General features: G+C 38.4%; 1 protein-coding gene across 2 annotated transcripts in view; it reads right to left on the reverse strand.

The window, feature by feature from the left end:
* The window catches only part of LPAR1 (lysophosphatidic acid receptor 1), a 162,132-nt gene that overhangs the window by 91,195 nt on the left and 55,825 nt on the right, over positions 1-15,112 (reverse strand). For both annotated transcript variants that reach the window (XM_043979057.1, XM_043979058.1), the window contains exon 2: positions 10,783-10,953. In XM_043979057.1, coding sequence (XP_043834992.1) covers positions 10,783-10,842 — 60 coding nt within the window. In that variant the 5' untranslated portion in view covers positions 10,843-10,953. The remainder of the gene's footprint in view (positions 1-10,782; positions 10,954-15,112) is intronic.

The raw sequence follows: 15,112 nt of genomic DNA on the forward strand, positions 1-15,112 counted from the left end.
GGTCTGACGATGTCACTATCATGCCCAAAATCTCCAGTGGTTCCCTCTTGCTTCTAAAAATAAAACAGAAACTCAGTCCAGCATTTAAAGCCCTCTGCAATGGTGCCAGACCAACCTACCAGACAGTATCCTTCATAAATGCTATGTTTCAGCCAAAACGGATCACCAGTTATTCCTCTAATCAATCAACAAGCATTTATTAAGTCTCAGGCACTCGAGAGACAAAAACAAAAAGAAAAGTTACTGACTTGTATTGGGAAAATGTGTATGTACATACATTTTATATATAATATATACACACACACATATATACATATATACACATATATGTATATATTCCAAGGCATATGGGCATATAGAGGAATTATGTATGAGAAAATGTGTATGTGCATACATATATGTGTGCATATATATGTATATATATATGTGTGCATACAGGCATAGACATGTGTGTGTACATCTGTGTGTGTTTGTGTGTGTGTGTGTGTGTGTGTGTGTGTATGTAGGCAGCTAGGTAACATAGTAGATAGAATGCTGGACCTAAATTTAAATTCTTCCTCAGATACTAGCTGTGTGATCCTGGCAGTCATTTATTTTATTTTATTTATTTCTTTATTTGTTTGTTTGGTTTTTTTGCAGGGCAATGAGGGTTATGTGACTTGCCCAGGGTCACATAGCTAGTGTCAAGTGTCTGAGGCCAGATTTGAACTCAAGTCCTCCTAAATCCAGGGCCAGTGTTTTATCCACTGGACCACCTAGCTGCTCCCCCTGGCAGTCATTTAACCCCAGCCTGCTTTCTAACAAGTATTTATTGTTCTTGTTTTCAAAGGGCTATCTTATTGGGAAAATAGACCATATGTTAATTAAAGTATATATATATATATACACACATATATACATACACACACATAAATACATACATATATATACACACATACATACATACATACATACATACACACACACACACACACACCACCACCACCACCACCACCAATGAATATTAGAGTTAGAAAGCACCAAACCTTTGACTGCAAATGAAAAACAAAACCTACATCCAAGAGTATCCAGGTGGTCGGTCCGTGACTGCCAAAATTGAAACCCAAATCCTTTGACCCTGAGTCTAGTACTCTTTCCACCTTTCTGGGTTCAATACTGTTGATATGAATATATGGATCACCTGGATTTGATGGAGGTACCTTATTATCCAAGAGGAGTTTTATGAAACCCTGGATTAATTGGATTAATAGGAGCAAAATGGGGGCAGCTAGGTGGCGCAGTGGATAGAGCACCGGCCCTGGAGTCAGGAGTACCCGAGTTCAAATCCGGCCTCAGACACTTAACACTTACTAGCTGTGTGACCCTGGGCAAGTCACTTAACCCCAGTTGCCTCACTAAAAAAAAAAAAAAAATAGGAGCAAAATGTCCTTCAACTGAGAACCAAACCTGAACCCAGATAGGTAGCAGATAAAAGATCCTACCTAGTGACTTCTTTTCCCTCAGGATAGTAAGTCCCTATTTTATGATAACATCTGGGCATCCACGTCCTTGCCAAACCCTTTTTTGGAATCCTGTAGTCTTATCATGATGCTTCTGTATTTCCTCCATACTTGTTAAAACTGAAATTGTTCAACTGCTTTTTGCTTCTGGGTTGATTTCTGCATCATACTATTGAAACGGACAATGCCCTGTAATCAGTGGACTAAAACCATATATACCCTCAGAAATGGGGAGTCCCTCGAGCTTCTCTCTCAGGAGGGAAGTTTCCACATGATCATGTTGTGTGCTCTTCTTCAGACAAAATATTAAATTGATATTATGTTTTTCTGTCTGTCTCTGATCTGTTTCATAGGATGACAGGTATCTGGTTCATTAGTAGGAGATATAAGATATTATAATTTCTCTGATCTGTTTTATTAATTTTGTAGGAGAAATTAAACATTATTTCTCTGATCTGTTTGTAGGAGACAGGCAGATACAAAAACTATATTTTAATACTCAACAATACTTAGGGGCAGCTAGGTGGCGCAGTGGATAGAGCACCAGCCCTGAAGTCAGGAGTACCTGAGTTCAAGTCTGCCTCAGACACTTAACACTTACTGGCTGTGTGTCCCTGGGCAAGGCACTTAACCCCAATTGCCACACCCACACCCACACCCACACCCACAAACAATACATAAGGGTCAAAGGTCCAGAACTCTAAGCAACATTAGAAGTCATGTGGTCAAACTCCCTTCATTTTGCCACTGGGAAACTGAAGAGTTGGTGAGAGTAAGTGATTTATAAGTAAGTGACCCAAGGTCACATATGGTAAATTTCAGAGGTGGAGCCTGTGTTCTTCCCATTCATTCTACCACACCCTGAAGTCTGAGTCACTATATCTTCCCAGACAATTTAGCACAGAAGAGCACATCCACAAGACTATCTTTGCTTTTGTTTCTTATTACTGACTTAGGTGAGTGATGGTGGTTGTTGTTGTACAGTAGTTTCAGTCACGTCCGACTCTCCATGACCCCATTTGGGATTTTCTTGGCAAAGTTGTTGGAGTGGGTTGTATTTCCTTCTCCAGCTCATTTGACAGATGAGGAAACTGAGGCAAACAGGGCTAAATGACTTGCCCAGGGTCAAACAGCTAGTATGTACTAAGGCTGGATATGAACTCAGGTTTTCCATACCCACAGCCCAGAGAACTTAGCTAAGTAAGAGTGTAGTGTCCATAAAAGCCTGTCTCTAAGTGTGTTTATATTTGAACAATGCTAAATCTATATCCAAAAGACAGACCAACGAAATAGGAAAAGGCTCCTAGGAGCTTTTTGTGGGGACCAAAAAACTGGAAACTAAAGAGATACCTGTCAACCAAGGAATAATTATAGAAATAGTGGTATATTAATATGATAGAACACTACTGTGCTATAAGAAATGAGGAAATAAATTATTTCAGAGAGACCCGGAGTTACACAAACTGATGCAGAGTAGAGATCAGAAGAACAATTTCTACTCTAACATCAAAATGATTTTTAAAAAACAACAATTTTGAAAAAAAAATTTATAAACTGATGAATGAAATGAAGAGAACTAGGTGAATAATTTATACAATAACGACACTGTAAAGACAGACAATAAACTTTGGAAACTGTAAAAAAGAACTAACATCAATACAATGACCATCCATGATTTCAGTGGACCAATGATAAATTGTGCTATATACCTCCTGACAGACAGGGGCTAGTACAGATTAGGTGAAGAATGAAAATATATATATATATATATTTTTTACTATAAATGACATGACAATTTGTTTTGCTTGGCTGTACATATGTTACAAGAAATTGGTTTTTTTGGTTTTTTCCAATGAGAGTGAGATAAAATAGACATATGTTAAGTAAGTAGGCAATGTTACAGATGTGGAAAACTGCATGCACTTTCAGAAGAGCAATATTACTGTATTGATAGTTTTGCTTGTTTTACTTTGTTACAAGAGACCTCTCAACAAGTAGGAATAATTTAGAAATGTTTGCAACATAAAAACAACTACATTAATAAAACTTTTAAAAATTTAAAATTGAAACAAAAACAACAACTGGAAACTAGCGTACTAGTGGAGCAGGTAGGTGGTGTAGACCCTGGAGTCAGCAAAATTGAGTTCAAATCCAACCTCAGATACTTAGTAGCTGTGTGACCCCAAATATAGGACTCAGACATGAATAAAAATGACTCAATAAAAACAACAAATTCCCCAGTTGATAGGCACCTCTTTAGTGTCCAGTGAAAAATGACCATACAATAACAAAGAGAACCAGAGAGATGGTTGGCTGACCCTGGCAGACAAGTATGTTTTATATGCCTGCCCTGGGCTAAACTATCTGAAGTTCTGTTAACAAAAAGATATCCTGAGATGTGCCCTTGGCACATTTTTACAGAAATCAGCACTAAATAAACAATCTATACACATGGCACCTGAATCATTCATGGGCCAGGAAAGATTGCTAGCGGTTTCTGCTCTCTATCTTCCCATTTTCACCTTGTTCTATTTCAACAATCTCAGGAAGATCAGGAATTAAATTCAACCTTGAAATGTACCTGAGGAGAGATTGCAAGCCTATTGACAGAGGGGGTTTATATGAAAATGAACAAAAGTCGGATGAATAAAATGCAAAAACAACTCAGTGTCTTCCAATATCTGGAAGCAAATCCTAGTGATAATTACTCTTAAAGAGCAGATCACTTAGGACAAGGTTCGGAATGCTCAGGTGACCTGTGCTGGGCATGAGAAAAAGGACAAAGATCATATTTTTTTTCATATCTTACAGCATAGTCTTGGCATGTAGGAGTTTATTAAATGTCAATGAATTTATTGCATCTCAGAAGCAATTAATAAAGACATGTGTACATGTATGACTTAAATCAGATTGCTTACCATCTTAGTGAGGGGGAAAGAGAGAGAGGGAGAGATAGAATTTAGAACTCAAAACTTTCAAAAAAACCCCACACAAATGTGAAAAATTGGTGTTATATATAATTAGGAGAAAAAATTAAAATTATTTAAAAAATAAGGATGCATATAAGACTTAGGTTCAGTTTTTCTGAGGCCACCTATTGGATGTGTAGTCAAACATTTTTGAACATATAGCAAATATTTATTGAGCACCAAGTGTATACACTGTGCCAGGTGCACTGGATGCAACACTGCTCATCTTCTCTAAAAGCTTACTGTCAAGCTTTGGAGAAAAGACACATGTACTTAAATCAGATAACAATGCAAGGGGATATATAATTCAATAGGCATCCAGTTGGCACAGTACATAGAGCACTGGGCCTGGAGTCCAGAAGACCCGAGTTTCAAATACTCTCTTAGACACTAGCTATATGACCCTGGGCAAGTCATTTAACCCCCTGTGCCTTGGTTTCTCCATATGTAAAATGGAGATGATAATAGCACCTACCTTCCAGGGCCATCGTAAAGATCAAATGAGATATTTGGAAAGCAATTTGCAAAGATTAAGCCACTAAATAAATGCACAGTAGTATCAGTAATGATAGAAGATCAAGATTTTGGGGGCTGAAGATCAGTCGAACTTGGAGAGACCTTTTAAACATATGAGCTTCTTGTTACCCTGTAGAAATGAATTTCTACCAGTATAGCTATTTTAAGTCAGCCTCCTAAAGGACATTATGGTGGGATTTGGGGGTTGTGAAGATCTGGGTTAGAATCCTACTTCAGATACTTACTTAGCTACTTGACCCTTATGTGGCCAGGCCTCCTGGGGACTGAATAATATCTGAATAATGAAGGGGTTTGGGTTTGACAGTCTCTAAGTACCCTTCTCACTTTGAAACCATGATCCTAACAGAGATCACTCTAAGCCAAGAAGATGGAACTGGGAAGGTTTAAATGAATATAGGTAAGTCTTTGCCTTGGTTTCCTCATCTATAAAATGGGGATAATAAAAACAGTACTACCTGCCTCACAGCTTGTTATGGGACTCAAATGAAGTAATATATGGAAAGCATTCAGTAAACCTTATAATTACAGACCTATATAAACAATCCAGGGAATTAACACTCTACTCAAACTACCAGATGCCCCCTACAAAGGACTAGCTCCTCTTTTAGTTACATATAAAATACCCAGGAGTAAATACTACTTGTCATATAGTGACAAATGGCTTTCTGGGAAGGGAAAGAAGAGGGAGGAGGATACTTAGGATAACTATGGTGAAGTAAAAAAGAAAAAAAAAATGTAAAAAAACCCTAATTTTCAAAAAGAAATAAGCCCTGGGGCAGCTAGGTGGTACAGTGGATAAAGCACCGGCCCTGCATTCAGGAGGACCTGAGTTCAAATCCGGCCTCAGATACTTGACACTTACTAGCTGTATGACCCTGGGCAAGTCACTTAACCCTCAATTCCCTGCACAAAAGAAAAAAGAAAAAGAAATAGGCCCAGGCAACCACAATGCTGTTATGCTGCATCACTGATGCTAGTCCTACTGTGCTCCTGATGCTTGCATTTGTAAAGAACTAATTGTTATTTGAGGTTTTTATGACCCCATCTTTTGGCTAGAATTTTAAAAACCCAGGCACAGCACCTCCGCATACGGCACAACGGTGCTCCACCCTCTGGTTGTAGCCATCACCATGGCGCTGGCACCTCATGTCATCACCACTTGCCAATGCCTACATGGGTCTGGCAAAATTATAATGACTGGAAGCCCAGTGAGGGCAGTCATGTGACTGTCAGTCAGAGCTGCCAGCCAAATTGGCTTGGGGCTGTGTGTGGTCAGCCTGTGGTCTGCTGGGAAAAAGAAGGGAGGAGATTCGCCATTCTAGCTTGAAGCTGGAAAGCAACAAGAAGCAGCCCTGTGTGTTCTCAGCTGATTCCTGGGCAGTGGTGTTTATTCAGGTTGTATCATATCCCTTCCCCCATTTTATTTCCTTTCCCTTAATTATACTGATCTTGCTTGTGTTTTTAAGTTCATTCTTGTTAATAAATCCCGTTCTGTTTTTGAGAGAGGCTGTCGGTCTCCTTCCTTGCCCCAATATTGCGGCGAGCTGCTTAGCTAACATTCCCCAGTTAGAAATTGGTCCCTACACATTCTTCCTCAAATCTCTCTCTGAAACAACCAAAATATATTATTTGAGTTTATCAGCAGTGAAAGCTAGCAAAGGAAATACCATCATTTTCTCCCTATATACCTTTCACATCCATGGCTTCCCTGCTGTGCAAACATTAGCAAGGAAATTGTCATGTATGCACAATTGTGCTTACAGCATTTCAAAGTGATTGTATAAAGATTCTGGTTTGGGGGTATGAATGCTTTGTGTTCAAAAACAACTTTAAGAAATAGAAAAAAAAAACATTTTGAAACTGGCTTCATTTCACTTAGCTTGAATATAATTATGTTCAACTTTCAGCCATAATTTTTATTTGTATAGTGAGACATATTAACTGAATACAATTAAAAAAAATTTTTTTCTCCTTGTGAAATTTGTTAAGACAAGAATTTTCAATAAAAAAATTTGAATTGATTTTTACTAACTAGAAATTAACTATAGTCTAAGAATAAAGGTGAATAATTGCCTTGAAGACAGAAGTTGATTTCACTATTACTTTTTTGCATCACCAGAACATAACATAATATCCTACACATATTAAGCGATCAACAATTTTTTATTTTTTGTAGATCGGTGAGATGAGATGACATAAAGAAATTCTGACTAGATATAGTTGAAAGACCCTCTTGTGTCTTAGCCAGAAAACTAGAACTAGAAATAACATGATTTTTAACTAATATTTTAAAATTATCAAGTCTTTCTTTTTTTTCCTTCCTATATCCCCTCACCTCTGAATAAAATAATAAATAAATAAATAAATAAAACCTTGTAACAAACAAACATAGTCAAGCAAAACAAATTTCCATATTGGCTATGCCCAAAAATGAGTGCATCATTCTTCATATTACACCTTTTGATCAAGAGGCAGGTAACATTCTTAATTATTGGTCCTTTGCAATCAAAATTGATTAGTTCAAGGCTAATCTCATTTCACAAAAACTTCAAAATAACCTTCACAGAGTAACTGACCTGGGCTTTAAAATAATGGCCTCAAATTAAAAAGGAATAAAATCTCTCCTATTTCATGGTTAAGAAGATACCAGCAAAAACTCTCTGGGGCTGGCAAAAATAAAAAACCCAGAATTAAATTAAGTGATGAAGAGGTAAAGATCCATTTATTAGAAAGAAAAATATACATAATGTGGTTCTGGCACTAAAAAGATTGAAATGTGAGGACTAGGGGCAGCTAGATGGCGCAGTGGAGAGAGCACCGGCCCTGGATTCAGGAGTACCTGAGTTCAAATCTAGCCTCAGATACTTGACACTAGCTGTGTGACCCTGGGCAAGTCACTTAACCCTCATTGCCCTGCAAAAAAAAAAGAAAAAAGAAAAAAAAGAAAGAAAGAAAGAAAAAAGAAAAAAAAAGAAATGTGAGGACTAGCATTTTTTAAAAATGTTAAATAATAATAACAACTTGAGGGGCAGCTAGGTGGCATAGTGGATAAAGCACTGGCCCTGGATTCAGGAGGACCTGAGTTCAAATCCAGCCTCAGACACTTGACACTTACTAGCTGTGTGACCCTGGGCAAGTCACTTAACCCCAATTGCCTCACACACACACACACACACACACACACACAAAAAAACAACACCCAATAACAACTTGATATATGTTTCTTTGAGTAAAAAGCACTGGGTTTCAGAAGTAACATTTCAAAGTACCAAAGGTTTTCATATTCCCCTTCACTGAGAATGGGGAAGAAGTATGTAAGATTAAACATGTAGGCTACACCAAGTTGTCATCCCTCTACCTCATCCCCATTTTTCAAAAAGTGTGCTCTCGGGGCAGCTAGATGGCACAGTGGATAGAACACCGGCCATGGAGTCAGGAGTACCCGAGTTCAAATCCGGCCTCAGACACTTAACACTTACTAGCTGTGTAACCCTGGGCAACTCACTTAACCCCAATTGCCTCACTAAAAAAAAAACAAAAAGTGTGCTCTCTAGGGGGCAGCTAGGTGGCACAGTGAATAAAGCACTGGCTCTGGATTCAGGAGGAACTGAGTTCAAATCCAGCTTCAGAGACTTGACACTAGCTGTGTGACTTTGGGCAACTCACTTAACCCTCATTGCCCCACATAATAATAATAATAATAATAATAAATTTTCTAAAAAGTGCTCTCTAAGAATTCAACCAAAAAGCGGTGGTCTACAAAATTCTGTCCAGGAAAAAAAAAGGTTTTCAATTCATTCCTATATTGGAAACATTTAGGAGGCAACGTCAAATAGTAAAAAAGAAGGCTGATCTTGGAGTCAAGAAAAATAGGATTAAAATCCCACAATATAACACTAGTTATATGATTCTGGGCCTCAGTTTCCTTATCTGTAAAATGAAAAAGTTAGGCCAAATAGCCTTTAAGGTTATTTCCAACTCTAAGCCTATGAATATCTACTAATATGGCTCTCTTCTACAGATTTCTTTGGTTAGCTTTAAGGTTGTTGTTTGTTTATTTTTTAACTCTCAGAATAAAAATAATTAAAAGGCACTTCAGTATGTTGTATGAAAGATCAGACTTAGAGACAAAACAACTTGTTTTCAAGTCCTGTTTTCAATACATTAACAGGGTAATCTTGGGCAAGTCACCTAACCTCTCAGTGTCCTCAGGCAAAGAGATGTTTATCTGTATCAATGGAGAAAGGTTCTATGTTAGGAGTTCCCACAAAAATAATAATTAAATTATACAAATGTAGCTGTATGCACAGGTGAAGATATGATAGAAATTTCAGAAGGAAAATCAGGCTGTGCTGAGGATATGAATAAAAATGATGTTAAATTTCTTTGGTCAACTCATCCTCCCTGAATTATTACTGATGTATCTTTGCCATAACTTCAATATACTTTGAAAAAGAATTGCTTGTGGGTCAAAGGGTTTATTTGTTATGAGTAAAAGAAAAACAATGAAAGAAAAAAAAAGTAAAACCTTAGATACTGTATGCAGATGAACTAGCTTAGTACAAACATGTACCACTAGGAGGTTTTTAATAGGTTAATATCTAGGGGCAGCTAGGTGGCACAGTGGATAAAGCACCGGCCCTGGATTCAGGAGTACCTGAGTTCAAATCTGGCCTCAGACACTTGACAGTTGCTGGCTGTGTGACCCTGGGCAAGTCACTTAACCCCCATTGCCCCACCAAAAAAAAAAAAAAAAGGTAAAAAAAAAAATAGGTTAATATCTGTCCCTCAGATATCCCAATGAGGCCCAAATATACAAGGCATGGATAACAATGACCCTTACCTTTCAACTAGCAGCTAACTACTAAGCTATCTTAAGTTTGAAGTCAATGGTATTAGCCATGCATTCTAATCATTGAAAATCAAGGCTTCTCAATAAGAAAAAAAGACTTATATGTTCCAAAATATTATAGCAGTATGTTTTGTGATAGCTAAGAACTGGAAACAAAGTAGATGGCTATCAATTAGGAATGGCTAAACAAATTGTGGTACAGGAATGTAATGGACTACTACTGTGCCATAAGAAATGATATGTGTGATATATGATACAGAGAAGCATAGAAAAAGCTTTATGAACTGATGCAGAGTAAACAGAGCCAAGAAAACGATATACAAAGTAACAACATCAGTACAATTGGAAAGAATGACACACCAAAAAATCAAAAGTAAATGAAACAAAATTGTAAAGATCTAGTGGGACTCGAAGAAACATAAGAAGACAACTCTACCTACCATTTCATGAAAGTCAGAGGTCTATAGGTGTTACATACTAAACATGCTTTTTTTTTCAATGTATCAATAACTCGTGCTGACTTTTTTCCTCCTCTAAAAAATACTATTTGTCATATGGGAAGATTCTCAGGAATGGGGAAGGGTAAAGAATACATGAGATACTATGCTGATATAAAAGAAACAAAAAATATGAATAAAAACTTAGTTTTAAAAAGAAAATAAAGGCTTCCCTAATTGTAATCAAATACAGTCCTGCCTAAGAAAGCTTATTTGTTCATTATTTTTTGCTCATTACTGGATCTAAATGGCATCTCCTTTATAAACTACTATTTTTTTAAAGTGGAAAAATGCTAAATACATCCCAATGATGGTTTTAAAAGGGTTTTTTAAAAAGGCAATGCTACATACTTTCAGGAATCCTATCCAAAAACTCAGCAATGACTACTGCATTCTTTCCTAGTCAAATTTTGGCTTATGTTACTTACCTCAATTCCTTGTGACTGTGAGACCACTGAGAAGGGCACTACAGCAGAGGGGGCAGCCATGGTAGCTAAGGAGATGCACAGAGGGGATCCCTCTTCAACACTGCTAAACTGTGAATCCAGGTCCTGGTGTTACTTATCAAATGCCAGTCATACTGGTAGAGTTCTGTGCTCCTGTAAAAGTACAAGAAAAGCTATCTTTAGACAAATAGGAAAATCACACATAAAAAGAAAAATAAGAAAAAGTCATTGTGATAAGGTATAGAAGGAGCCAATCAAATCCTCCCAATTATCTACCACAAATGGATTAGATGTAATGTAAACCCAAAGCCAAACACAAATATTTGGGGTCTCATATGTTGTTTTTATAGTGGATATATGATTTTACATGTTATGTTTGTAGAATATTTAAATGAACATATATTGCCTAGTTTTTCTGTGTGCTTAGAGGCAAAGCAACATGGCAGAGTCATCCATTTTCAAATAAGGGGAACAAGAAGCCAGTCTAACTAAATAAGATAACAATCATGTAGATGATTGAAATGTTGATTGTGTTTGCAAGTGAAATGCACTTATAAACTATAACCAAACAATACTGAAAAGGGAAAAACATAAACCTAGCATAGAAGGGGGTTGGGGGGCTAATATTTTGTATGTGGTTTAGGTTTCTGTTTTTTTCCTGGAGCAGCAACAGCTGTTAAGATATCCCAAATGGGGACAGCTAGGTGGCATAGTGGATAGAGCACTGGCCTGGATTCAGGAGGACCTAAGTTCAAATTTGGACTCAGACACTTGATACGGACTAGCTGTGTGACCCTGGGCAAGTAACTTCACCCTGATTGCCTAACCCCGCCCCCCCCCAAAAGAAGATATCCCAAGCAAAGTACAGCTACACTTGAGGTATTGTTGGTTCAAGACCTACTTCTGACACATGTTAGCTGTGTGACACTAGGGAAGTCATTTAACCTCTGAAGTCCCCTCAAAACTACCAAACACTAAAAAGTGCTGGAGAGTTATATTTCAAGAGTGGTAGGGGAAGAATCCTCACCTCCATATTATCAATGAAATCATTAGTTCTAACCCCAAAAATGGTGGTGGGGAAGGAGGTGATGTGTCCATCAAAGAACACTCTAAAGCACAATCCTGCTAGAATGTAAATATCCAATTTTGCCAAAATGCTGTTATGTTTGGACATCAGTCCAAGAGAAGAAAATTATCTCTATTGGAAGGAAAAGAGAAATTGTACATCACCCCCTCCCCTCTCCTCAAAGCCAAAGTAATGAAAATATAATTTTCTAGTATCACCAAAAAAAATAAGGTCATATGATTTCCTGGAGAGCTTTAAATCATTAGAAAGTTCATATCCAGCATAATAAGCACACTGGTCAAAAGAGAAATTTTATAGTTTTGCTACCTGTTAGATATATAGCCTTGGGCTCAGTTCTTTCGTCTGTTTAAGAAAAGGAGTATAATAATACTATCCAAGCTTACCTGACAGAGTTATTGTAATGATTAAATACAATACATGTGAAAGTGATTTATAAACATTAAGTGCTCTATAAATATAAGGAACCATGATTACTGTCTAAAACAATGAGCTTTTGATTGATAAGCATTCAGCACATTCATGCGCTTCATGCCATGCCAGGCCAGGCCACTACCTCTGTGTCTTGCTTTCTCTGGTAATCAGTACAATACTACTATTTTACACAGGTCTTTCATATGAATTTTCTCACTATTCCTGTGATTTCCCTGACCAAAATATGCCTCTCTGGCCATCAAGCCTCCCTTACATGTGCTGTCTTTTCTTATTACAAGTTAAGCTTCTGGGGGGGCAGAGCCAAGATGACAGAGGAAAGACATTAAATGCATAGAGCTCCTGATACAATTACCCAAAAACAGCAATAAAAGAACCCCTGAAGCAGAAAAACCCACAAAAATATGGGCTGAGATTATTTTCCAGCCATAGACAGATTAAAGGGGGCCATGCTGAGCTACTGGTAAAGTCCAACCCTGCTATCACACCAATAGAGACCCCAGGGCACATTGCACCAGAGAAATTTAACCCCCTAGCCTCCAAATCAGCTGCAGCACCAACGTCTTCTGGAACTGAGCTTGTGGCCAGGTGAGAGGGGTGAACGGCTGGCCAGGTGGAAAGTGCAGGGGTGTCAGTGGGACCTAGGGAGGAATTTGGCTGTCCCTCCCCAATGGGGAATCAGGAAGAAATCCTGAGTGGCAGACGGCCCAGGTGGGGGACGAGCACAGGCTCGTTGAGGCTAAGAACCACACCACAGAAAGCTTTGCTGGTTGGTTGTTTAGTAAGAAGGCTTGAGGTTATCTTCAGACTAGAGAACAGGCCAGGTGAGAGAAAAACCTGCCCTTTCTCAAAACAAAACACCTGGGACCCTCTGAAGCTGGGGACAGTAGTGTGTAGCCTAGAAGCAGGGCCTCCCAGTGGGGAGTTAAAAGTCAAGTAAAAGATGGCAAGATGAACAAGCAAAGAAAGTGGAGAACTATATAAAGTTTCTTCAGTGACAAGGAAGATCAAGGGGCACCCTCAGAAGAGGATAACGGCCTCAGGGCCCCTACATCCAAAGCTTCCAAGAAAAATATGAACTGGTCTCAGGCCACGGAAGCTCTCAAAAGGGACTTTGAAGAGAAAGTAGGAGAGACAGAAGGAAAGAATTGGAAAGAGAAATGAGAGCGATGCAGGAAAGTCATGAGAAAAAAGTCAACAACTTGAAAAGTCAAATAGAAAAGGAGAAAAGGAGATAAAAAAGCTGTCTGAAGAAAATAAGTGCCTAAGAATTAGGATTGAACAAATGGAAGCTAGTGACCTTATGAGAAATTAAGACACAGTAAAGCAAATCCAATTGAATGAAAAAATAGGGGGCAATGTGAAATATCTCCTTGGAAAAACAGCTGACCTGGAAAATAAATCCAGGAGAGATAATTTGAAAATCATTGGACCACCTGAAAACCAGGACCAAAATAAGAGCCTAAACAAGAAATTGTAAGGGAAAATTGCCCTGATATTCTAGAAGCAGAAGCTAAAATAGAAATTGAAAGAATCCACCGATCACCTCCTGAAAGAGATCCCAAAAGGAAAACCTCCAGGAATGTTATAGCCAAATTCCAGAACTCCCAGGTCAAGGAGAAAATATTGCAAGCAGCTAGAAAAAAGGAATTCAAATACTGTGGAGCTCGAATAAGTATAAAACAAGATATAGCAGAATCTACAATAAAGGACTAGAGGGCATGGAATATGATATTCCAGAGGGCAAAGGAAGTGGTACTACAGCCAAGAATCATGTACCCAGCAAAACTGAGTATAATCTTTCAGAGGAAAAAAATAGGATTTCAATAAAAAAGAGGACTTTAAGGCATTTGTGATGAAAAGACCTGAATTGAATAGAAAATTTGACTTTCGAATACAAGACCCTGGAGAAGCATAAAAAAGTAAACAGGAAAAAGAAACCATGAGGGATATTAAAAGATTAAACTGTTTACATTCTTACATGAGAAGATAATACTTCCAACTCATAAGAACTTTCTTAGTAAGGAATATACAGAGGACACAGGTCTGATCTGAATATGAAGGGATATCTGTAAAGCAGTCATTTTTTGTTTATCCTTGCTCTTTGTGGGGCAAATAGGGTGGGGTGTCTTATGTCTGGGGCTGGATTTGGGCTTGGGGCCTTCTGGGTCCAGGACTGGTGCTTTGTCCACTGGTGCTTTGTCCACCCATGATGACATCTTTAAAATAGGGTTGAGGGGTAAGAGGAATAGATTGGGGGAGGGGGAAGGGGAGAGGTAGCCTGGGGAGAGCTAGCTCACATGAAGGAAACAAGAAAAAACCTTATGGAGGGGAGAGGAAGAAGGGGAAGGAATAGAGCAGTGAGTGAGCCTTACTATCATCAGAATTGGTTCAAAGAGGGAATAACATACATACTCAAGTGGGTATGGTAATATATTTTTGCCCTGTGGAAAAGTGGATGGGGAAGGAGATAAGGGGGTAGGAGAAGAGGGGAAGAAAAGTTTGGGGGAGGGAGCTGTAAAAAGCAAAACACTTTCGAGGAAGGTGAAGAGGTTCTGCATAACAGCACATGTATGACATATATTGAATTGCTTGATTTCATAGGGAGAGTTGAGGAGGGAGGGAGGAAGAAAAACTTAAGAAAATAGAATTAGCTCAAAGACCTTAACCCCATCAGAGTGGGCTCAAGGAGGGAATAACATACACACCCAATTGGGAGGAGTAATCTATTTAATCCTACAGGAAGGTAGGAGGGGAAGAGGATGAGGGAAGGGTGAATGAAGGGAGGGGACAGTG

The sequence above is a fragment of the Dromiciops gliroides genome, chromosome 1, assembly GCF_019393635.1.
Source record: "Dromiciops gliroides isolate mDroGli1 chromosome 1, mDroGli1.pri, whole genome shotgun sequence".
In the NCBI taxonomy this organism is placed as follows: Eukaryota; Metazoa; Chordata; class Mammalia; order Microbiotheria; family Microbiotheriidae; genus Dromiciops; species Dromiciops gliroides.